Genomic DNA, 22,551 nt, shown 5'->3' on the forward strand with positions numbered 1-22,551 from the left:
GACGCCCGGGGTCGGCGCCGCGTGGCACCCGCGCTCCCCGCCGCCGCCCGCGCTCCCCGCCCCGAGCGCCGCCCCTCCCTCCGGCCCGCCTCCCGCCCCGCTCCCTCCCTCCCTCGGCGGCTGCCTCGCGGCGCTCCCGGCGCACTCGGAGCCCGGCGGGGACCGGGAGGCAGAGGCGGGCGGCCCTGGGTCCGAGTGGCGGAGCCGAGCGGGGCCCGGGGGCCGAAGTTTGCCGGCGGCTCCGGGAGGTGGCGCGGGGGTGGCTTCCAGCCCCTGGTCGTGTCCTCGCCGGGACCCGCCGGCGAGCCGCGGCCCGGCCAACTCCGCGGTGGGGACGCTGTGCCGCGAACTTGAGGTGGGAACTTGGCGCGCTGCAGCCTCTCCGAGCACCGCCGGACTGGCGGACTCGGGCTCCGGTGGGGGGAGATGCACGTGGCCGTGGCCCCGGCGCCCCAGAGGGGACCCCGAAAGCCACTGAGGGGGGCGGCCGTGACGACAGAGGACCCGGGAGCAGCTGCGGGCGGCGGCGTGGAGCGCGCTCGCCACGGTCATGGTGCGGGTCCAGCTTCTTTTCTTCCCGGGGGTCCCCGGGGTGCGAAGTGACAGGGCAGGAGGTGGGGGGGCACATCCCGGCCGTGGCAGAGGTTTCTCGTCGTCTCGCGGGAGGATCCAGGGAGGAGGGAGTGTTGGGGGGAGGTGGTAGGGGGGCGTCTGTCACTCGCTCGTTCACTCCATGCTTAGGCACCGAAGGGAGCATCCCGTCAGTGGGCTTTATTGAGCCACTCATTAACGCCACAAGCTTTTATTGAGCGCGCACTGTGTGCTGGGCTCTGGGGACTCCTCAGCCTCCGGGGCTCCCTACCCAGAAGGGGCTCAGCCTGGATGGATTGGAGTCTTCGGATGAGGAAGGAAATGAGAGAAGTTCATTCATTCATTCATGGATAGGACAAAGATTGGTTGAGCACCTACTGTGCACAGCTCACCATGCCAAGTGCCCAACGTTCATTATTTCATTCATTTAACAGTTATTGAGGCACTGTGCTGAGGAGAGAACCGTGAAGGAGAGGGATGGGATGGGGGCAGGAGAGGATGGAAGCCAGCTTGCAGCTTGGAGAGCATACCCCTCCCCATGTGTGTAGGCAGAACGTCACTGGAAGGTTGCAGAACGGCCTTTCCTTGGTTCGCCTACTGCATTCATTCTCAAGGGGAGGGGTGGAGGCTGCAATAGGTTGTTGGATAAGAAGAAAAGGTCTTTAAAAAGCTCTTTAGGGGAGGGTGGTAGTGGGGAGGGGGGCTGTGAAACACTGATCTAACCATACCGATGAAGGGAGGCTCCCACCGATGGGGTGTATTAGTTAAGTTGTCCATTTAGCAGGCATTTTCTTAAGCACTTGCTATTCTTAAATACATACAGGGTGCCAGGCACCAAAGTCACCAAGGAGAATGAGACGGACACAGAGACCCCGTTTGCTGACCCCTCGGACAAATGCAGGGGAGGTGGGAGGAGGGAGCAGGAACTGCCCTGATTCATTGTATGTGTGTTAAAGGGGGAGGGGCTGCTTCTGACTCTATGAATCTAAGCAGAGGTTTATTCACTAGGGTGTGTTTGATACCCACGCACATGACTGCAGTCAGAGTCACTTCAGGGAGCCCCCCCGGAGCACGTTTCCAAGGCAGATTTGGCACTGCTGGAGCCCCAGCCCCAATGCTGGAGCCAGGGGAGGGGCAGATAGCCAGACCTGAGCTTGACCTTGTGTCCTCTGTCTTGCAGCTCTGCAGAGGCACCTGCCAAGCAGGGAGGGAGGGAGGGTGTGTCTGAAAGACAGGTGAGGATGGCCCCTGGGGATTGCCCTCACCAGTCATTCCCTAAGCCAGCCCGTTCCAGTGGAAAGATGTCTGTCATGGGACCCACTCCAAACCCACAGGGGACTGTGAATGTGCTAGAAACAAGACAGCCTTGATTCTTGTGCCAAGCCCTGAGAACCCAGGCTGGGGGAGTCCTGGAGTCTGATTGGGGCAGACCTGGGGGCTAAGCTCCTGTCCCACTGCCGTTCTGAATTCTCTGCACCAGCCATACAGCTGGGCTCTGGCAAGAGATGAGCGAGATGCCCCAGGGAACAGAAGAGCAGAGAGATGTGTCCTGGATGTAGGGCTGAGAGACTCAAACCGAGACTAAGGAATTAACCCCCTGGACCCCTAAAAGGTGTCTTGACTGGGCCGTCTTGCCTCCACATCCCCCTTCCGAATATGTGAGGAAGAGTCAACATTTCCGGTTGCCAACGATACAGGGTCTGGGAATCCACTCTTGGTTGGCTCATTAAACCCAGATATGGAACCCCTGGGTGGAAAATGGCGGCTGGAGAAGCCACTCTAAAGAGAATTAATATAAAGGGGGAGGCAAGAAAGGCTAGCTGCAAGCACTCGATCCCTGCTGGCCATTTTTGTTCCACAGCAGCCAGTATTTGACTGACAAAGTCAGAACGCGGAGTGAATGTGCCCCAGATAGGATCCGAACGGTGCCTCAGCTCTCCCCCTGCCCTGTGGTCACAGCCTTACACCTGCGTCTCCCCAGGCGGGCGGGCATGCCATGCTCTCCCTCGTTCCTTCCTCCCTTCCCCGCCGCAGCTGACCACAGACACACGGCCTCAACACTTGCTAAGGCACAAGAAACGAGGGATTGTTGAAGCCGGTGTCCCCTTCCTGCTGCTCCAAGGTCCTCACTGCTCTCCAAGCCTGTGCCTCTACTTAACGCCTGTGTTCCCAAATTGGGGGGGCTGCAAGGAGGCAGAGAGAAACGGACCGTCCGGCTCCCACCCGCAAAGCCCCTCCTGGTAGAAGGCAAACTGTTATTTTGCCAGAAGCAGAGTAGGGAGGCTCCAGAGGCCGCCTCTGTCTGGGGGGAAGGGCGTCTCCGGCATGTTCTCTCTTTGGGGGTGGCGGGGTGGAGGAGAGAGCCCAGCTCCCAGCCAATATCCCCCCCCACCCCAGTGACTTGGGCCCCAGCTCGCAGGAAGCAGGGCTGAGGTCCAGCATGGTTGGATTGTAACGAGGGAGGACGGGAGGGAGCCAAGGAAGATGGATTCCCCACGCGGGCACAGCATCTCACAGAGATCCAGCATGCCAGGACCTGGGCCAGCCTAATGGCTGGATCTGTTTGGATTAACGTTTTAATTGAGGATTAATGCGGCGTGACCCACCTCTGAGTCAGCCCAGCCAGGAGCCCTAACCCTGACAGATGAAGCTGCACTGGCAGGGGCAGGGCTGCATGGAGAGATCAGTGGGGTGCCCTCGACACCCGCTCGGGGTCAGGGGATCACACAAGTTGGCAAGTGTGGAGCGGGGTGGGCAGAAAGAAACCAAAGACCGAGGAGCTCAGGAAAAACTGCTTTTTTGTTTTTTTTAAGAGAGTTGCATTGCACTTGGTTCATTTCTTACTGCCACCTACTACCACCAATTTAGTGGCCGAAAGCAACACATTTATTATCTTACAGTTTGGGGGGATCAGGAGTCCAAATGGGTCTCGCTGGGCTAACATCAAGGGGGCAGCAGAGCTGCGTTCCTTCTGGGGGGAGAATCCGTTTCTGCCTTTCCCAGCTGCTGGAGGCTGCCTGCCTCCTTGGCTCCTGGCTTCGCATCATTCCAACCTCTGCTTCTGTCATCACATCTCTTTCTCTGACTCTGATCCTCCTGCCTCCCTCTTCTAAGGACGCTTGTGTGATATTGGGCCCACCAGTCGATCCAGGGTCATCTCCCCATCTCAAGGCCCTCGGTTTAATCACAGCAGCATAATCTCTTTTGCCATGTTAGGTAACATATTCACAGGTTCCATCCAGGGCTTGGGACATGGGCATCTTTGGGAGGCCACTATTCTGCCAAGCACAGGAACGTGCCTCATCAGTTTACATTGCTGACAGGGAAACTGAGGCCCAGCCAAGCGAGTGACTTGACTTCAGTGCCAGGTGAGATGGAGAGCCGGCACTGAGGTCCAGCCCTCTGGAAGGAGTTGTCTGCTTCACATTCCTCCTCTGAGAAAGGAAATGCAAGGGTAGGAGCGGGCAGGGGAGGCGCCAAGCGTGCTGTGCAGAAGCCATTCTGGCAAGCCCAGAGCCCTTCTAATGTGCCAGGCACGGCTCCAAGCACTTAGGAGGAGAGTGCGATGATTACCCCCAGTTTACAGCTGAGGCCACTCAAGCACAGAGAGGTGAAGTTATTTGCGGAAGGCTGCACAGGTGGTAAATGGTGAGCCAGGCAGCGTGGTCCAGAGGCCACACCCTCACCCCTGGCTGGTGCCTGTCTACACCATAGGAGAGTTCTGCCGAGAGACCAAAATGGCAACTGAGAACTTGATGCAAGCAGGAGTTTTGTTGATTTCTTACTCTGCTCTTGTGCAAATACCCAGTAGGAATAAAGATGTTTCCCCAGCTATGGGCAGTTGCCTGCTTCTCCCCATCCGCAAAGACTTTTCGAAAGCTTGTGCATAGAAAATAGAGTCGAGAGACCCCGTCCCTGGCTTGCTCCTGGTGCTGGACACCCTCCCCGCTCCACCAGGAATGAGCAATGCAGGGGCCCAGTAAAATGCAGAGTCAAAGAGGTTTGGTCAGAATCCCACAGACCTAGTTGGAGTCTGGTTTCATCGCCAGAGTCATGAGTTTTCACTTCTCAAAGCCTCAATTTCCTCATCTGTAAAATGGGGGTGTTAATAGTAACACCTGCCTCTTAGGGAAGGACGTGGGCTCGCACAGTTAAGGCTCTTCCACAGTGCCTGGCACCTAGTGTGTGATGATGGGAGGCTGTGACGCGTGTTGCTCCAGCACTGTGAGTGTTTGGTGCTCTCTCTGCATCCCCCCACCTCCTGCTCAGAAGAGGGACAGGCCTAGGACTGGAAGAGTGGAGTCAAGAGAGGACAGCAGTTTGTCAAAACCCTGGAGAGACCCAAGAGGTGTCTTAGCAGTTGGGATCAGTACATAACAGTTTGTGGAATCCTTCCTGTCCTTGATGGGATGTGGCCGTGGGGATGAGAGATCAAGTGACAGTGATCCTACCTGCAGCAAACCTCCGTTCACCAGATCCTCATAACAGCCTGGTAAGATCGGCACACTTATCCCCACTTTATAGGGGGAAACAGGCCCAGAAGAGGGCCGGCGCCTCAGTGGGTGCAGATGGCTGTATCGGGCTGAATGGGTATTAACAAAAGCAGCAGTGACAGCCAGGCAAGCCTGACTTAGACCTTCCTCCCATCCTGCTCCCCACACCTGAGTCCTACCCCCCAGGCCCTGCACCCCACCCTCAGTCAGATGCTGACCACAGAGCAGCCTCATGGTGGGGGGGGGGGGCTGCCCCTCAGAACTCCTTCTGGCTTCAATGCTCATTTCTCTCTGGAAATGTATCCTCAGCCCTCCATCATAGCTCGTGAAAATCATCTTTCTCCCAGGAAGAAGGAAAAGAAATTGCATGGGGAGTGTCATCGGATCTGTGGGCTCACAAAGGGGCATTTGATCAAGGCAGCCCCAGTGCAGAAGGTTTTTCTCTCTAAACAGAGGGTCTCCACTTCTCCAGTGAAGCTCCCCTAGCGTGGGATCCACAGAGCCTTCCAGAACCCCAAGGAGATTGAGCAGTTGGGCAGGGGGCTTCCTGCCATAGCCCAGAGCAGCTAGAGGGTCTGCAGGCTTTCCTGGGCCCTCCCTTTCCTCTCTCTCAAACGTCAGCAGGCTCTCAGGGAGCCTTCGAAAATGCCAATTCCTGGGCCTCCCCCTTGGGGATTCTGATGGAGAGGCTCTGGGGAGGGGCCTGGGAATCTGTATCTCCACTGAGTCCAGGGAGATTCTGAACCCAGTGGCTTGATTTTTTTCGTATTCTTCTTCTTTTTTCTAAAACCTGGATTAAAACCCAGGGTTGTGCTAACCACAATCTACTTCATACCACTCTTCATCACTGGCCTGTGCCAGGCCACCTTAGTCACTCTTCCCTTCATTCCAATCCCCACGCTTGTTCCCCTCCCCCTGCCCTCCCAGGCACCCTCCCTGCGGTTGATAGAGGTCCTTACATGTGCTCAAGTCTTTGTAAAATATGTAATGTTGTGTGTGTGTTCATTTACATAAATAGCATAGTGCTATAAACTTCTTTTCCTTTTTCCACTCGGCACCATGTTTTTAAGATCTAAATGTGTTGCTAAACCTACATCTAGTCCGTTGCTTCTAATTCCTGTGCAACCTCCAGGCATCCGCCATCTGCATCGCTTGTTCATTTCCCCCCTGGGAGGGACACTGGGAGACCTCCTAGCACCAAAGCAACATAAGCTGCACGCTCTTGTGCCTTGTTCCTCGCTTAGATATGAGTCCCCAGAAGCAGATGCTGAGTCAACTATTTGAATGTAAATAATATATTACAGACAATGTCTATCACAACCCCTATGGACCCAGGTCTGGGGAATATACCAAAGAGTGGGTTTCCTGGGTCATAAGGCACATTCCCCTCAGTACCCCTGATGGCTTTCCCAGAGGCTATACCAGACTGCGCTCCCTCCAGCAACGGGCTCTGGGGTCAGACAATACTGGGTTCCAGTCCTGCTTGATCAGGTCAAGAAAGGAGTCACCAGTGGCTGGTGGAGGGGGAGGACGACAAACCCCCCTCATAGCTAATAATAATACAGCAGGCCCACTGAGCGTCCACAGGGTGTCAGGCATTGGGCCAAGCACATCACCTGTGACATCTGCTTTAGTCCTCAGCATAACTCAGGGAGGTTGGAGCAACTGATATCCCCATTTTACAGAGAAGGAAACTGCATCTCAGAGGCAGGACATGACTCTTCCAAAGTCACAGAATGACTGGGCTTGAACCCGGATGTTCTGACTTCAGAGCTAGTGGGCTCTTCTGCTTCCCCGTCTTGGGGTAGTCAGCAAGTTGCCACCCAAGCTGAAGTCTAACCAGCTTTTTCTCAACATCCCCTGTATTTGTCTCCTATTGCTACTGTAACAGATCACCACAAACTGAGTGGTTTAAAACAACACGAACGTCACAACATTGTAAAGCAACTATACTCCAAAAAAATATATTAATTAATAATTTTAAAAACCACGAACTTACTACCTCACACTTCTGGAGAAGAGAGGTCTCAAATGGGCATTACAGGACTAAAATAAAGGTGTGGGCAGGCTGCGTTCCTTTCTGGAGGGGAGAGTCCATTCTTTGCCTGTGTTGGCTTCCAGAGGCTGCCTGCTTTCCTTGGCTCATGGCCCCTTCCATCTTCAAAGCCAGCATTGGCCAGTCGGGTCTTTCTCGCAGCGTTGCATCACTCTGATGCACCCTCCTACCTCTCTCTGCCATCTTTTAAGGACTCTTGTGGTTGCATGGAGGCCGCAGAGAATCCAGGAAAATCTTCCCACCTCAAAGAAAGCTGATTAGCAACCTTATTTCCATCTGTGAGCTTGATTCCTGCTTGCCACATAATCTAACATATTCACAGGTTCTAGGGGTTCGGATAAGGACAAGGACATCTTTTGGGCGTGGCAGGGTGGGGATTGGGGGGATTATTCTGCCTACCATAGCCCCCCTAGTGGTGTCTACCCGCACTGACCACTCGGGCCTGGGGTGGAGTGCAGCTTCAGCAGGGAAGTGGGTGCTGGGCGGCGGGCACTGAGCACAGGGAATACCGGCCTCTGGGCTTCGCCATATCTCTGCTAGCCTGGCCCTCCTGCCCACCCCAGCCCAGCCAGGTCAAAGCTATCAGCTAATACCATCCCCTCCCCGACCACACATGATCATCAGGTCAGCTTTGGTGGTCTGACACCACCCATCCATCCATGTGCGAGGCCCCCATCCCTGCTCTCTCTCCCTGATTTGCCCACACCCTCTCCTGTCCATCATCCCACAGCCAGGAAAGGCTGCCTCTAACTCAGGCCTCATCACAGCACCACCTATCGGTCACCTGGGTGAATGGCACTGGAATCATCCTGCAGCCTAGTCTTTCCCCCTCACCACACTCCAGTCCTGCAGCAGGTCCTGTCAGCTCTTCCACCAAAGTCCACCCCAAATCCATCCAATTCTCCAGACCCCTCCGCTGATCCAAACCTCGATGGTCTCTTTCAAGAATGACTACAGGGGCTTCCAGCCTGCTCTCCCCGACCCAGCCTGAATCTTCTCCTGAGGATGCCTCGCCCACGAGGAATAAACCCCAGCTCCATCTGATGCCTGCCGATGCCCCCACACTCATCTTCTACTACCTTCCCCTCACTCACTCTGCCAAGCCACTCGGGCTTCACTTTGGTCTTTGACCATTCAAGCCCATCCCCAGGTCGGGGAGCAGGCTCTTCCCATTCCCACCACCTGAGGCACCCTCCCCCAGGTCCTCCCAGGGCTGGCTCTGCCCCCAGGGTCCCCTCCTCCGAGAAGCCCTCCTGGGTTAGCCCTCCAGCTAACATTGACCCCCAGTCATTTCCCATCTGTCACCTTGTTCTGTTTTCATCACAACACTCGCTACAGCCTGTGTACTTATTTAGAGACTGTCTCCCCCACTAGAACGTCACCTCCATAAGGACAGGGCTGGGTCTGTCTTGTCCTCTGCTGTGCCTCCAGACCTAGCCCAGTCCGACACATGACAAGTGTTGACTGAATGAATGACAGCTCCCTCAGGACTCCTCCTCCTCATCCCCACCATCGGAGCCCCTTTCTCAAATGGCTTCCTCTTCCCAAGTAGACATATAGACCCTAGGAGGCAAAATCATTAAATTCCACCATGCTCGAGAACTGACAGACCTAACACTGTAGGGAAATTTTAAAAGATCAGCCTTTTTGTGAGGGTATCAGACTGGGTGAAAAGAAGCATTATATTCCAGAAGCAGGACTTCAGAGCCTGTTTGATCTATGATCCTCACCCGAGACTCTAGCATGCAGAACCGTCACCCCACACCCATCAGACTGGGTAACCCCAAGACCAAAGGCTCAGGAGAAGTGTGCCCATCCCTCGCTTAGCAAATTCCAGCATCTGGGCCTCCCCAGGGCCCTCTGGCCCTCTGCATACAAGCAGCCTGAACGAAGCATGCTTTTTCTCTCCTCTCCATACTAACAAGTCTCTGAGACAGGACAACTTTCCACACAGGAGACTGAGGCTTTAACTCACAATTGACATGGGTCATGAGAGAAAAAAAATGAGGAATCGTTAATTGGGGGAGCTTTCTGCTGGAGGGAAATCGAGGAGGGTTGAAAGAAGAAATTCTGCAAGAAGAGAAGTGATTACAGATGTGGGGTTTCACAAAAGCTCTCCAGGGCTTGCAGGATGAGAGGAATATTCCTTTGCCTTCATCACTATTCTTGCCAAACAGAATGTCGTTTTCCCTCTTGTCTTTGGTGGCAAAGATAAAGCAGCAGAGCTGAAAAGCGGTTGCACTTAAAAGCGATCTTTCTCCTCCAAGGGATTCTGGCAGGCTTTGCCTGAGGAGATGAGTTCCAATTTTAGGTGAAGTTAAAAACACTCAACTCTTTAAAATCAAATCATTTTTTTCAAACACGGGTGTACCCTAGTTTTCCAAAACCTGAGTGAAACTATAGCTTGCCCCAAAGATAAATGAGTGGAGTGATGATTTGCTTTTGTGAAAGAATTTCTGTTAGGAAGGTGCCCCTTTCAGATGTGGAAACTGCCGTGCCTCCTGTTAAACACTGCTTCTCATCCATGCAGGGTTGCGTGTATGTGTGTGCACCCACGTGTGTTTCCCCTGAACATGTCCATAGCACAGATGGACACTCAGGTATCGGAAATAGGTTTCCATTTGTAATTGATAGGCTTTGCTGGTACCACTTGCATCCATGGGGGATTGAGCTGGGGGGAGGAGTGGTGATTTTTAAAAGCAAAGTATTAGACTCTTACTACTTTTCCCTGGATCAGCTGAATTCTGGAGAGCTCTGTTGCTGTCATCTAGGGGTCTCAAACTCAAATGCCTACAGGGGCCAGGAAGGAAACATACATGAGAGAAGTAAAGTGGGTGTTAGGAGGACAACAGGGAAGGGTAGGGACTGTGGTGGATTGTAGCATTCATGCCCTGCCTAAAGGGGGCAGTCATTTCTCAGCTGGAATTTGGGCTAAATATTACCAGATAGTCTGATTTTTCAAAAGAAACCAAGATATACGAATTTTTACATGAAATGTCTCCATTTTCAAAATCTTCTCCCAGCGAGGCAAAATATTTGTGAACCAAATGCAGCCCATGAGCTATGAATGAATAAGCGATCTCATTCTAGTGGCACAAACCCTTAGCTTTGAGGGTTGGGAAGGAAGAAGTCTATGGAAGCTGAGATTTTGACCTCAGTTTCTCAGAAGTGCCCTCATCATGTTGGCCTCACCAACAGGAGACGTACTCATTTGTTGAGCATTTCTTGGAGCTTTTACACTGCTGGGCACAGGGATTCAGAGATGAGTAAAGCACGCTCTTCCCCCAGGGAGCAAGCAGTCTACTAAAGGAGCCAGGCTTGCACACAGATCATTCGAGAACAGGTGGCAAGTGCAGTGAAGATAAATGGGGGTCGGGGGTGGGCCTGACATTCGATTTAGCTGGAAGAGCCAAGGAGGGCCTTCTGGAGGAGTGAGCATGCCTGTCCGATTCATTCCTGTATCCTCAAGATGATGTTTACTGATATATGAGCAAACATGGCACTGTTGTGATAACTGTGCATTTTTTGGACATTGACCCTGATTTATGGCAAGTGATATCAGTTTTCCATGTATGGAAGGAATACAAGGTGTCCCTTTGAGTTAAATACTAATAATAATAGTAGACAGTGGGAGTTCTCTGGTGGCCTAGTGGTTAGGATTCCAGGCTTTCACTGCCATGGCCCAGGTTCAATCTCTGGTTAGGGAACTGAGATCCTGCAAGTCACATGGCATGGCCAAAAAATAAATAAAATAAAATAATTTTAAAAATAATAGTAGACAGCAAGTATTGAGTACCTACCATGTCCCAGGCACTCTATTAAGTGGTCTTAGACGGTACATAATTCATTGAATCCTCTCAGTAATCCTGTGAAGTAGATCATATGGTCATACCCATTTTACAGATGAGGAATTGAAACACATTGAGGTCGAGTAACTTGCCCAGGCCACGTGGCTCCAAAATCTATGCTCGTAACCACAACAGCAGGCAGACATTTATTACTCACAGTTCTGGAGGCTAGGAGTCTGAGATCAGGGTGCCAGCATGGTCGGGTTCTGATGGGGGCTCTCTTCCTGACTTGCAGGTGGCTACCTTCTCACTGTGCCCTCACATGGGACCTCTAGTGTCTCTTCCTCTACTTATAAGGGCACTAATCCCACCACGGGGGCTCCACCCTCATGACTTCACCTAAACCTAATCACCCCCACAAAGGCCCCACCTCCTAATACCAACCCATTTGAGGTTAGGGCTTCCCCCTGTGAATTTGGGGGAACACAATTCAGTCCATATCAGCAAATATCTGCAGAATCAGCATCATCCGCGGAGACTCAGGAGTCACTGTGGGTCTTTCCTCCCCTCTCCCCACAGGCCCGAGAGGGATGTGAAGGCCCAAAATGACCCTCTTACCGGGAGACAATTCTGATTACGACTACAGCGCCCTGAGCTGCGCCTCCGACGCCTCCTTCCACCCGGCCTTCTTCCCCCAAAGCCAGTCACTCAAGGGCGTCTTCTACCGCCGAGCCCAGCGGCTGCGGCCGCAAGACGAGCCCCGCCAGGGCGGCCAGCCAGAGGACCGCAGGCGCCAGATCATCATCAACGTGGGCGGCATCAAGTACTCGCTGCCCTGGACCACGCTGGAGGAGTTCCCGCTAACGCGGCTGGGCCAGCTCAAGGCCTGCACCAACTTCGACGACATCCTCAACGTGTGCGATGACTACGACGTCACCTGCAACGAGTTCTTCTTTGACCGCAACCCGGGGGCCTTCGGCACCATCCTGACCTTCCTGCGGGCCGGCAAGCTGCGGCTGCTGCGGGAGATGTGCGCCCTGTCCTTCCAGGAGGAGCTGCTCTACTGGGGCATCGCCGAGGACCACCTGGACGGCTGCTGCAAGCGCCGCTACCTGCAGAAGATCGAGGAGTTCGCCGAGATGGTGGAGCGGGAGGATGAGGACGACCCGCTGGACAGCGAGGACCACAACAGCGAGGGCCCCACGGAGGGCGAGGGCCGCCTGGGCCGCTGCATGCGGAGACTGCGCGACATGGTAGAGAGGCCGCACTCAGGGCTGCCTGGCAAGGTGTTCGCCTGCCTGTCGGTGCTCTTTGTCACCGTCACCGCCGTCAACCTCTCCATCAGCACCTTACCCAGCCTGAGGGAGGAGGAGGAGAAGGTAAGAGCCCAGGACCACTCTCCTCCCAGAAGTGCACAGCCTTCTCACCTGCACTGTCACCTCCTCCAGGAGGTCTTCCCTGAGTGCACTGGCTGAGCAGCACCCCAGTCCATCATTGTGCTTACATATGTTTGTAAGTGTGTTTACATGTGTGTTGCCCGTCTCCACGTTCAAACACAAGCTCCATGCCTGTGCAGGTCTGCGCTGTGCCCCGCCCCCCGCCCCCCCCCCGCAACATTGTCCAGCAGGGAGGAGGCGCTCAGCCACTCTCTGTTGGATGGATGGATGGATGGATGGATGATGTCATGGATGATGTGATTTATGATGTACCTGGCCCCCAGCTAAGCACATGACATATACCATCAAAATTTATTTCACTAACTTGCATCCTTTCTCAGTCTTCCTAATTCCCTTGCATGAAAATATCCCAGAAAGCTTTTCTGGGTCCTGAATATGATTTTTATTGATAGATGTGTGTGTGTGCACATGACCTCAAATAGTGAGCATTTCTTTCTGTTAAATAAGAGAATTCCCATAAAGTGTTTACTCCAGGGCCTGACGGGGTGTGTGTCCAATTCTCAGGGATACCACTCACTTAGCCAGCAGTTACTAGGAGCCAAGGGCTGGGCTGCCACTCTGCCTGCATCTTATCTTCTCAGCGAATCTTCCAGCATCCTGGTATGGGAGGTGTTCTCACACCCACTTGACAGCTGAGAACACTGAGGCAAAGCAGCTTGCCCAGACCCAGGTCTGACTGAGTCCCTAGTCTGGTTCTTAAACATGGAAGTATGGGTGCCACATGGCAGCCTGGGACCTCATCTAGCCCCACAGTTCAGCCTCCTTATGTATGAAACCCTCAGCCTTTTAGTTGGGACCCTTTCCCCATACATAGGGGTTCTGGAAGCAAGTCTCAAGACAGACCAAAAGGTTCAAACGGTGCAAATTGTGTAGGCATTAGAGAAATAGGTAGTATGGCGGTAGGAACTCAACATAAATATCATGCCAGCCAGCATTTATTGAGCACTGGCTGTGTACCCTGCATCTGCTAGGGGCTTCACATGAACTCTCTGATCAAACATTAGAACCACTCACCACGTGAGGGTTTTTCCACACACATATATTATGGAAAAAGTAGCAATAGTTTTGCATTTATAACTCACAGGGAATTTCTGGCACTTCTTTTTTAATATATTGAATTTTAAAAACCAGTGTTAAGAAAACAGCACTCAACCAGTAAAATGAACTTTTGAGAAGCATAAGGGGTAGTGATGAAGAGGGCAGGGCTAGAGCCAGACAGCCTGAATTTGAATCCCACTTCATCCACTCTGGCTGTGTATCTGTAGGCAAGTTACTTAACCTCTCTGTGCCTCAGTTTCCCGACATGTCCAAGAGGCTGTGAACAGGCTCACCTCACAGCACTTGAGGGTTCAGTGAATGGGTCTACGGGAAGTGATTGGAACATTGCCTGGCGTCTGCGTGCAGAAAGTGCTCACTATGAGGATTATACGTGCCTACCAAAAACAGAGGAAATGCCCATCATTTGAGACCTGTCTGGAAACACCTGTGTTTAGTGTAGATTTCTTCTTGGCTCCAACGTACACAATACTGATTTTATCAGGAAAATACTAACAAAGCCACAGTTTTATTCAACTTCTGATATTTGCTTTAAAAAAAAAACAACCCGGCCTTTTTCATAACTCAGTAAAAATGCTGTTCTTCTACTTCATTTGGGGGACCAGTGGGGTTCACTGTTTCACCTGAGCACACGTTTGAGTGCCTACTGTATTCAGGCTCCACAGGGCAGACAGGGTGACCAGAGTGAGTCTCCAGATTCAGGGAGCTCAAGTCTAGGTGACAGCCCCGTGACCATAAGTATGACACACAAGCCAAGGGGGCTCTTGTGAGAGGACCACCAACTGTGCTGGGGATACTTGGAGGGGAAGCACTCCAGGAAGGCTTCCCAGAGGAGGGGGCTTCCTGTCCCAGAGGTCTGAGACCTCAAAACCTCACCAAGTACTAGTTCATCTCTCCAGCCTCTCACGTATTCCTAGAGAAAGAGCTAGCAGAGCAGGTGTGGTAGAACCCAGCTGTGCCCGGGAACCGACAAGATGCCCCAGGTAGAACCATTTGTGCCTTCCCTCTCTGCCAAAGGCCCCTTTGAGGTTGAGGTCCAAACCCACTGGGACGGTCCACCGTCCAGTTGTATTGCAGACCAGAGCAACAAGCTGGCAGCCCACATGACAGATGCAGCGCACAGATGTGTTTGAGTGGACCACGGAGTGCTTTCTTTGTATTAAATTGTCACAACATTTAAAACCCAGGAGATTTCATGTAAAACTCCAAATTTCCAGCTTCTCTTGAAAAATTCGGTGAGGCAGCCTCAAGACTGAATTCTCCTGGGACAGCCATCAGGGGGCGATGAGTAAGATGGCTGCGCTCCCCAGCAGGCCTCCACCCAACCTGGGCCACCTCCACCGTTTTCCCTTTGCCTGACTGGCCTTCACTTGACACCCCGTCTAAACACCAGGCCAGGGCTCTTCCGTCCATCCTGGTAACAAATATGAATTGATCACTGGGCGCGTGCTGGGCCTTTCCAGACACTGGGGTCCTGAGAGTGAACAATAACAAACTGTCCTGCCCTGTGGGGCTACAGTCTCCTGGGGCAGTGGGGCAGGCAGGCAGGGCTGAGACAGACAATAAACATGATAAATAAGTAACTTACTGAGCATATTAAAAGATGATGAGCATTACGATGAAATAGAGCAAGATAAGGGGAATCGGGGTACCGGACAAAGGGGGGGGAGGTGGCATTTAAACAGGGCAGGTCCCAAAAGCCCTCCCTGGGAAGGTGATATGGAAGCAAAGAGCTGGAGGAAGGGAGGGCAGAGCGATACGGGCGTCTGGGGGAAGAGGAATCCTGCAGGGAAAGTCAAGAAAAGTCAATGCTGAGCTGGGGGTGAGCCTGGGGTGTTGGAGGAGCAGTGAGGAGGCCCGTGGGGCTGGAGCAGGTGAGCGAGGCACGCAGGGGGCAAGGAAGTGGGAGAGGTGGTGGCTTGGCCACCTGTGCCCCTGGGGGACTTGAGCCATCTCTCTGAGCCACGGAGGATGCTCAGCAAGGAGGCACAGGATCCGATTCGTGTTCTGAGTCCCTCTGGCCGTGTGTGCGAAATGGACTGCAGGGACCAGGGAGCCCAGGGAAGAGGTGCCTGCAACTGTGCAAGTCAGAGAGGGCGGTGACTGGACCCGGGTGGGGCAGTGGACAGAGTGAGAAGTGCTTTGACTCTGGAATCATTTTCAATGAAGCACCAGTGGGATTTCATGAGGATTACAGGGGAGGCGTCAGGATGAGGCCAAGTCTGTCCTGAGCACCCGGAAAAATGGGATTGCTGATCGCTAAGAAGGGAATCCACAGGTGGGCAGGTGTGCAGGCAATCAGGAGCCCAAAGAGACTAGATCTTAAATGTTCTCAACACAATAAACGGAACGATAATTATTCACATTGCAATATATTAATGTATCAAATCAACTCATTGTACACCTTAAATTTGTACACCATGTTATATGTCAATTACATTTCAATAAAAATAAATTTTAAGAAGAAAGAAATCAGGAGCCCGTTTCAGGACATGATGAGTTCGAGACACCTATCAGACATCCCAGGAGGCAGCCCGTCTGCGGTCTGGAGTTCAGGGGCGAGGTCTGGGCTAGAGAGAGATTAGGAATGGTCAGTGTTGAGATGGTACTTCAAGCCCTAGGTCTGCACGGGATCAACCAGGGAGTGAGCATAACCAGAGAAAGAGAGGACTCGGGGCCACAGGACGGGGACAGGCATCGTGCCCAGACCACCTCTCACCCGGGCAGCCCAGCCAGGACAGAGCCCCGTGCTCCTTGCTGGTGGGACCGCTGACCTCTCCCCTCTCTCCCAGGGCCAGTGCTCCCAGATGTGCCACAACATCTTCATCGTGGAGTCTGTGTGTGTGGGCTGGTTCTCCCTCGAGTTCCTCCTGCGTCTCATCCAGGCGCCCAGCAAGTTTGCCTTCCTGCGGAGCCCGCTGACGCTGATTGACATGGTGGCCATCCTGCCCTACTACATCACCCTGCTGGTGGACGGTGCCGCCGCGGACCGCCGCAAGCCGGGCACAGGCAACAGCTACCTGGACAAGGTGGGGCTGGTGCTGCGGGTCCTGCGGGCGCTGCGTATCCTGTACGTCATGCGCCTGGCCCGCCACTCGCTGGGGCTGCAGACGCTGGGGCTCACGGCCCGCCGCTGCACCCGCGAGTTCGGGCTCCTGCTGCTTTTCCTCTGCGTGGCCATCGCCCTCTTTGCCCCCCTCCTCTACGTCATCGAGAACGAGATGGCCGATAGCCCCGAGTTCACCAGCATCCCTGCCTGCTACTGGTGGGCCGTCATCACCATGACAACTGTGGGCTATGGCGACATGGTACCCAGGAGCACGCCTGGCCAGGTGGTGGCGCTCAGCAGCATCCTCAGCGGCATTCTCCTCATGGCCTTCCCCGTGACCTCCATCTTCCACACCTTCTCCCGCTCCTACCTGGAGCTCAAGCAGGAGCAAGAGAGGGTGATGTTCCGGAGGACCCAGTTCCTCATCAAAACCAAGTCGCAGCTGAGCAGCATGTCCCACGACAGTGACATCTTGTTTGGAAGTGCCTCCTCAGACACCAGAGACAACAACTGAGCCCAGAGGACACACCCCGCCACCGCCACCGCCAGGACGCCCCCAGCCCTACCCGCCCTCTGAGGCTTGAAGCTATCGCCATCACTACAGAAGCCTTCAAAGGCACGTGCTGCTTCTGAGCGCAGCCCTGGCCTAGGAGTGACCGAGCCACGCCCCAGGGAGGATGTCCCAGCATCCATCCGCAGGGGGTCCCTGGTCCTCAGAGTCCAGAAGGGAAGCCCAGCACACAGCCCTGTCGGTCCCCCCGCCCGCCCCAGCCCCCACGCCTGTTTCCCTAATAAGGAAATGGCTTGTTCTTTCCACCATGTAAATAACATGCCCAGCAAAGACTTGCTTTCTGGGGCTGCCTAGAGAAAAACTACAAACATCAGCAGCTACACGTCTGTCTTTAGTGTGGATCATGTGCAATTAAAGAAAACCGGTGAAAAAGAGAAAAAAAGCCTTCCATGGAGCTCTCTTAAGAGAGGAAACGGCGCTTCCCAGCAAGGCCTGCCAGTGTGGGAACCAGAAGTAAAAGGGCCTGTTTCCTTGGGTCCTTCATGCCTGGTGGGGTCCCCGTGGGGTTGGAGGAAAACAGGGCAGGTACCTTTGGGAAACTGCTGGTAAAGACTGCAGTCCCTTGCTCCTCTTTCTCTTTGATTCCTCCCACCTCCAGGCCTCTCTTTCCCTCCTTTTTCCTTCTCTCCCATCTGCTGTTCTCCACTTTTGCACCTTAAGGCCTGTTTCTCAAACTTTTCCGCCAAGGCACCCCTAACAGCCAAGTAGATACCACGTCAGCACTGCTGACTACAAAGGTGAAATCACTTCATTTTCTCTTTAAAAAAAATTGTGTGGATTTTTTTAATTCTATGCCACATTTATTTTAATTTTTGAAAAAAAAATGCTTCAGACCGTTTATCTGAATCTAAATGTAAACCTAGATGACATTAGGTTGATGCTTTGGGAAGGTGGACCACGGTTTCCTGGGCCATCTGAGGGCATAGTCTGAAGCCCCCAAAGGCCTCCCTGGGCTCCTCAAAGACCTACAGAGCACCCACCCGACCAGGAACACCTCCCGATCTCATGCAGTGTGGATGGTGCCAGGTAGAGAGGGAGCCCCAGGGCAGCCCACCAGATTTACTCTGCTTGCAGAGTTCAGAGCCCCTCGGTGCCAGTCTGGAGAGGGGGCTTGGAGCCCAGGTGGCGGTCACACGCCTGCCTTCCGCCTCACAGATACCGCAGCATTGCTGGCTTCTCCACCCCAAACGCCTGCGGCCTTGGCCCCGGACCCTCCCCTCGGCCAGCTGCGGAAAGCAAAACAAAAGCTCTAAAACAGATCTGGTCCCATCACTGTCCTGCCTAAACCCACAGCGGCATCCATCACGCTGAGAATAAAGCGCAAATGCCCGGCATTGCCTGGGCCTGCAGCCCTTTCCAGCCCCATTTCCCACGTGTCTCTCTTTCGCTCACGCCATCCAACTACGCTGGCCTCCAAACTGCTCTTTAGAAGCACCCAGCGCATTTCCCGCCCCGGGCCTTCACACATTCAGATCCCTCCGCGGGAACGCCCTTCCTGCCGAACTCTGCAGAGCTGGCTCCTCCCATCACCTTCCGGACCACTTGCCTATAGAATCCCCTCCAGCACGCACGGTACCCGCGCTCTCTCTCTCACCCAACTGATCTTCTCCATCCACTTATCGGCCTCTGGAATTGCCTTGTTTATTTCTCTGCTCCTCACTTATGGTCTGTCTCCCGCCCAAGGAGGTCAGTGCTATCGTGGCAGGGATTCAGCGCTAGAGCTCACGGCTGACTCCCAACAGCTAGCACAGGGCCCGGCAGCCAGCAGGTACTCAACAGACATTTGTGGAATGAATGAAAGACTGAGGGGAAGAAAGAAAAAGGGCCAGAAAGTAGAAAGGCTTTTGCTTTTAACATTGGATAGCGGGACGTCCGAGCACCTCTCCCTCTCCCTCTCCCTCCCACTCTCTCTTTTTCTCTCCCCCTACCCAGTGGGGAGGCAGGGGCAGGGCTACCTCTGCACAGTGTACACGCAGTGATGCCGACTGGAAATATCATGCAAGTCACGAGGGCCTCGTGAAAGCCTCCCCCTGACACCTGCTTCCAGTGACTCACGCCTGAAAAGTAAGTGTTCCGACTAATTAGCTCTACCTTCCCGAGCCCGGTGTGTGTCATAGAGATCAGGCAGTGCCGTCACCGTAGTAATACCTTAGATTTATGGAATGAGCTTTTCCCCCCTCCGAAGTGGCTAAGAGAGAACGGAAGACAATTGAAAACGCAAAACAGACAGAAACGTGACACACAAAGAGCCTTTAAAACTCCAGGGAGGGGAAAGCAAATACCATTTGAGTTGGGGGAACGGGCCATGCTGGGAGGGGAGTCGCGCGCCCACCACACCGAGGGCAGAGGAAGAGCTGGGGTCACTGAGGGTCCAGGTTTCTGGCATCTTCTTGCCCAGATTCTCATCGGTGCTGGTGGCTGAGGCGGAGGCCCAGACGCAGGCACCTCTCAAGACCTCCCTTGAGGGACAAAGGGGCTCGAGATACTGACCTTCACACCCAGAGTGGTGCTTAAGGATCCTTTGCCCTAATTAAGAACCCGGAGGCCTCAGGACACCTAACTAGCCACTTCTAGGACCATCATCGACTTGACCATCGTGGCTTTTCCACTTTTTTTTAGCAATATGAAATCTAATGAAGAAGCCCAGCTATAAATTGGACTGAATAAGGGCTGTTCTGATGGAAGTTGGGGGCACAATTCTTCCCCCGGCCCCAATGGGGCCTCCCTTTTGACCCCGGTACAGGCAACTAACTCCATGCAGTGAAAATCACGGTGATTGAAAAATCACTGCTCTAGGGGAAACGGCAAAGCAGACCTTTCCCAAATGTGTCTTATTTTTTAGGTCACATGGACATCCCCCATCTACAGTTGAGCTCAGTGCTTCCCTAAGACTCACAGTGGGGATTGGGAAAGGCTGATTTCACAGTACAGATTCTCAGCCCACCTCTGAGGAGGGCTGGGACCTCTCACCTCGGGCACAGAATTTAAGGGGGAGTCAAAAAAAAAAACTTAGTAATCAAGATAAATCATATTTCAGTGCAATATTTTTAAAAAATCAAGACTAATGCTAAAAACCCATGAGGAACAAAATAAAGACAGGATCTGCCTTTGCCATTGCATAACTCTGACCCACATACCTCTCTTCAGTTCCGGTCCTGACTGGACACCCCTGCCATATCCTGCAGGACAGTTCCAGCCAGCCAAGCCAGTCCCCCAGGAAGCACGTGTGGGAGCCTTTAGCACCTGGCACCGCAGCTGCTGGGCATGGGCACCCTTCCCACTGGAGGGGATCAGAATGGCCACCAACCCCACCTCCTGCCCCAGTGAACATTTGAGAACCAGGCCCCTGCCCTCATGGGGCCCGCACAGTGATGGGGAGAGAGAGAGAGAGACAGTGACATGCAAATTGAAGAAAATAATTTCTGATGTTGGTGAGCACAAGGTGACCGGGCAGACAGCGACTGGGGCCAGAGGAGAGGTGGAGGGCAGCCCCTGAAGGGAGTCAAGGAAGGACTTTCTGAGTAGGTGACATTGAAATGGGGACCGGGAGGAGGGGAAGGGGCAGCCATCCAAGCAGAGGGGACAGCCAGTGCAAAGCCCAGAGGTGGGGAAGCCCTGGACATTCCACCAGCTGTCGAGGGAGCCTGTGGGCCCATGGCCCCACTGCGAGAGTCCTTCCTCCTAGGGAGAACACTCAGATCTGCAAAGTTGACACTCTTTGAACAAACATTTCCAGAGACCTTACTGTGAGCCAGGCCCTCTCAGAGCAGCTGGGGACAAAACAATAAAACAACAGAACTGGACTCAGTCCCTGCCCCAGAGGTGCTTATTATTTAATGGAGAAAAAGTGAATAAAAGATTTCTGCACACGTGGGATGATGGGGGTGCAGGCGCAGGGAGCTGTAGGAGCATGGAGAACGACATCAGCTGGGAATTCCCTGGTGTTCCAGTGGTTAGGACTCGGCACTTTCACTGCCAGGACCTGAGCTGGATCCCTGGCTGGGGAACTAAGATCCTGCAAGCTGCACAGCACAGCCAAAAAAAAAAAAAAAAAAAAGAAAAAAAGACATCAGCTAAAGGAAGCATGATTTTCACTCAGATTTACATTTGCTAAAACGGCCTCACATACATTTTCCTCCAGAAAAAAAAAAAAATAGTATTCCTCCTAACACTGGTTCTCCTATCTCTCCATCCAGTCCTGTTAACTTATATCAGGAATCTGGCCACTTAACCTCCTCCAGTGGTCCAGCCCCCATCCTCTCCCACGTGGATTGTTGCTGAAGCCTCCTCCTTGGTTTCCCTGCTCTCCTGCTACCCCTCCCATCTGTTCTCTGCACAGCACCAGACGGACCCTGTTGAAACGCAACTCCAATCATACTCATCCTCTGCACAGAGTGTCTCCCCCAACCTGGTGACATTCCACCCCACTCAGTCAAAGCCAGTGTCTCTCATGGCCCCAGCTCCCTGACCTGGTCTCCTTGTCTCCTCCTCATCTCTCCTTTCAGCTACACCAAACTCTTTATTCAATGAACGGACCAAATACAGTCCCTCCTCAGGGCCTTTGCACGCAAGTGTTTCCTTTGCCTGGAAGACTCTTCCCTAAGGTATATCCATGTGCTCCCTCTCTTCATTAGGGTCTCTGCTCAAATGTCACTTAAACAGAGAGCCCTTATCTGACCTCCTCCCCACAGCCTGTATAAAAGACCACACTCCTAGCATGCCCCCAGTGTGTTAACCATGGCTTTTCTTTTCTGTATTCTGATGCTTTGACATCCGGAACCTTGCAGACCCTGCAAGGACTGCTCCTTCCAGGGATAGCCAATTCCTAGAGATGGTAAACCACTCACCCGCAAGCGCAAGCGTGCTTTTCAAATACAAACCAACCAATCCGGATTCCATACCCTTAGCCACCTCCCTTTTTGGGCTCTCACACATCTCAGGGCCAGATCAGACAACCAAGGACAGCCCTATGGCCCAGGGCTCGCTGAAATTTTTCCAACTAGCCAATCCTAAGCCAGCTTACCCTGCCTCGCCCACTCCTTCCCTCAAAAACCTCAGTAAAGCTCTTGCCCACAGTTACCCCCTCCCTCTGCCTCTGAACAGCCCTGTGCTTCCCCATGTGTCCCCCCACGATGTGGCATGCCCCCTTCGCTTGGGAACTACGAGTATAACAAACTATCTTTTCAATGGCAATTGTCTCCTGATATGTTGGCCTCGCCGTACCTGAATAATAATAAAATCTATATTTAAAACACCCAGCCCCTTAACCTGCTTCATCCTTCTCTGAGAGCCTTATTATCACCCAGTACCTTATATATTTATTGCTCATGGGCTTTCTTTCTCCACTAGATGGTCAGCTCCATGAGGGCAGGGACCTGCACAGCAGTATCCCCAGTCTACAACAGCACCTGGCACGTAGTAGGTGCTCAATAAATATTTGCTGAATAAATGAATCTGTGGATCCCAGAGTCCTACAAAATACATACACAT

General features: G+C 53.3%; 1 protein-coding gene across 2 annotated transcripts; it reads left to right on the top strand.

Annotated features, from left to right (window-relative positions):
• Window positions 1–169: 169 nt before the first annotated feature.
• On the top strand, window positions 170–17,797 carry KCNG1 (potassium voltage-gated channel modifier subfamily G member 1). Of its 2 annotated transcripts, none has more exons than XM_068565942.1 (3): window positions 170–355; window positions 11,508–12,307; window positions 16,234–17,797. In XM_068565942.1, exons 2-3 carry the CDS (start codon window positions 11,534–11,536, stop codon window positions 17,002–17,004), a joined length of 1,545 nt encoding a protein of 514 aa, XP_068422043.1. In that variant the 5' UTR covers window positions 170–355; window positions 11,508–11,533; the 3' UTR covers window positions 17,005–17,797. The 2 variants fall into 2 exon arrangements, with proteins under 2 accessions (XP_068422043.1, XP_068422044.1); XM_068565943.1 differs by lacking the exon at window positions 170–355 and adding an exon at window positions 477–553.
• The last annotated feature ends 4,754 nt before the right edge of the window (window positions 17,798–22,551 follow it).

This window comes from Eschrichtius robustus, chromosome 16 (assembly GCF_028021215.1).
Source record: "Eschrichtius robustus isolate mEscRob2 chromosome 16, mEscRob2.pri, whole genome shotgun sequence".
NCBI lineage: Eukaryota > Metazoa > Chordata > Mammalia > Artiodactyla > Eschrichtiidae > Eschrichtius > Eschrichtius robustus.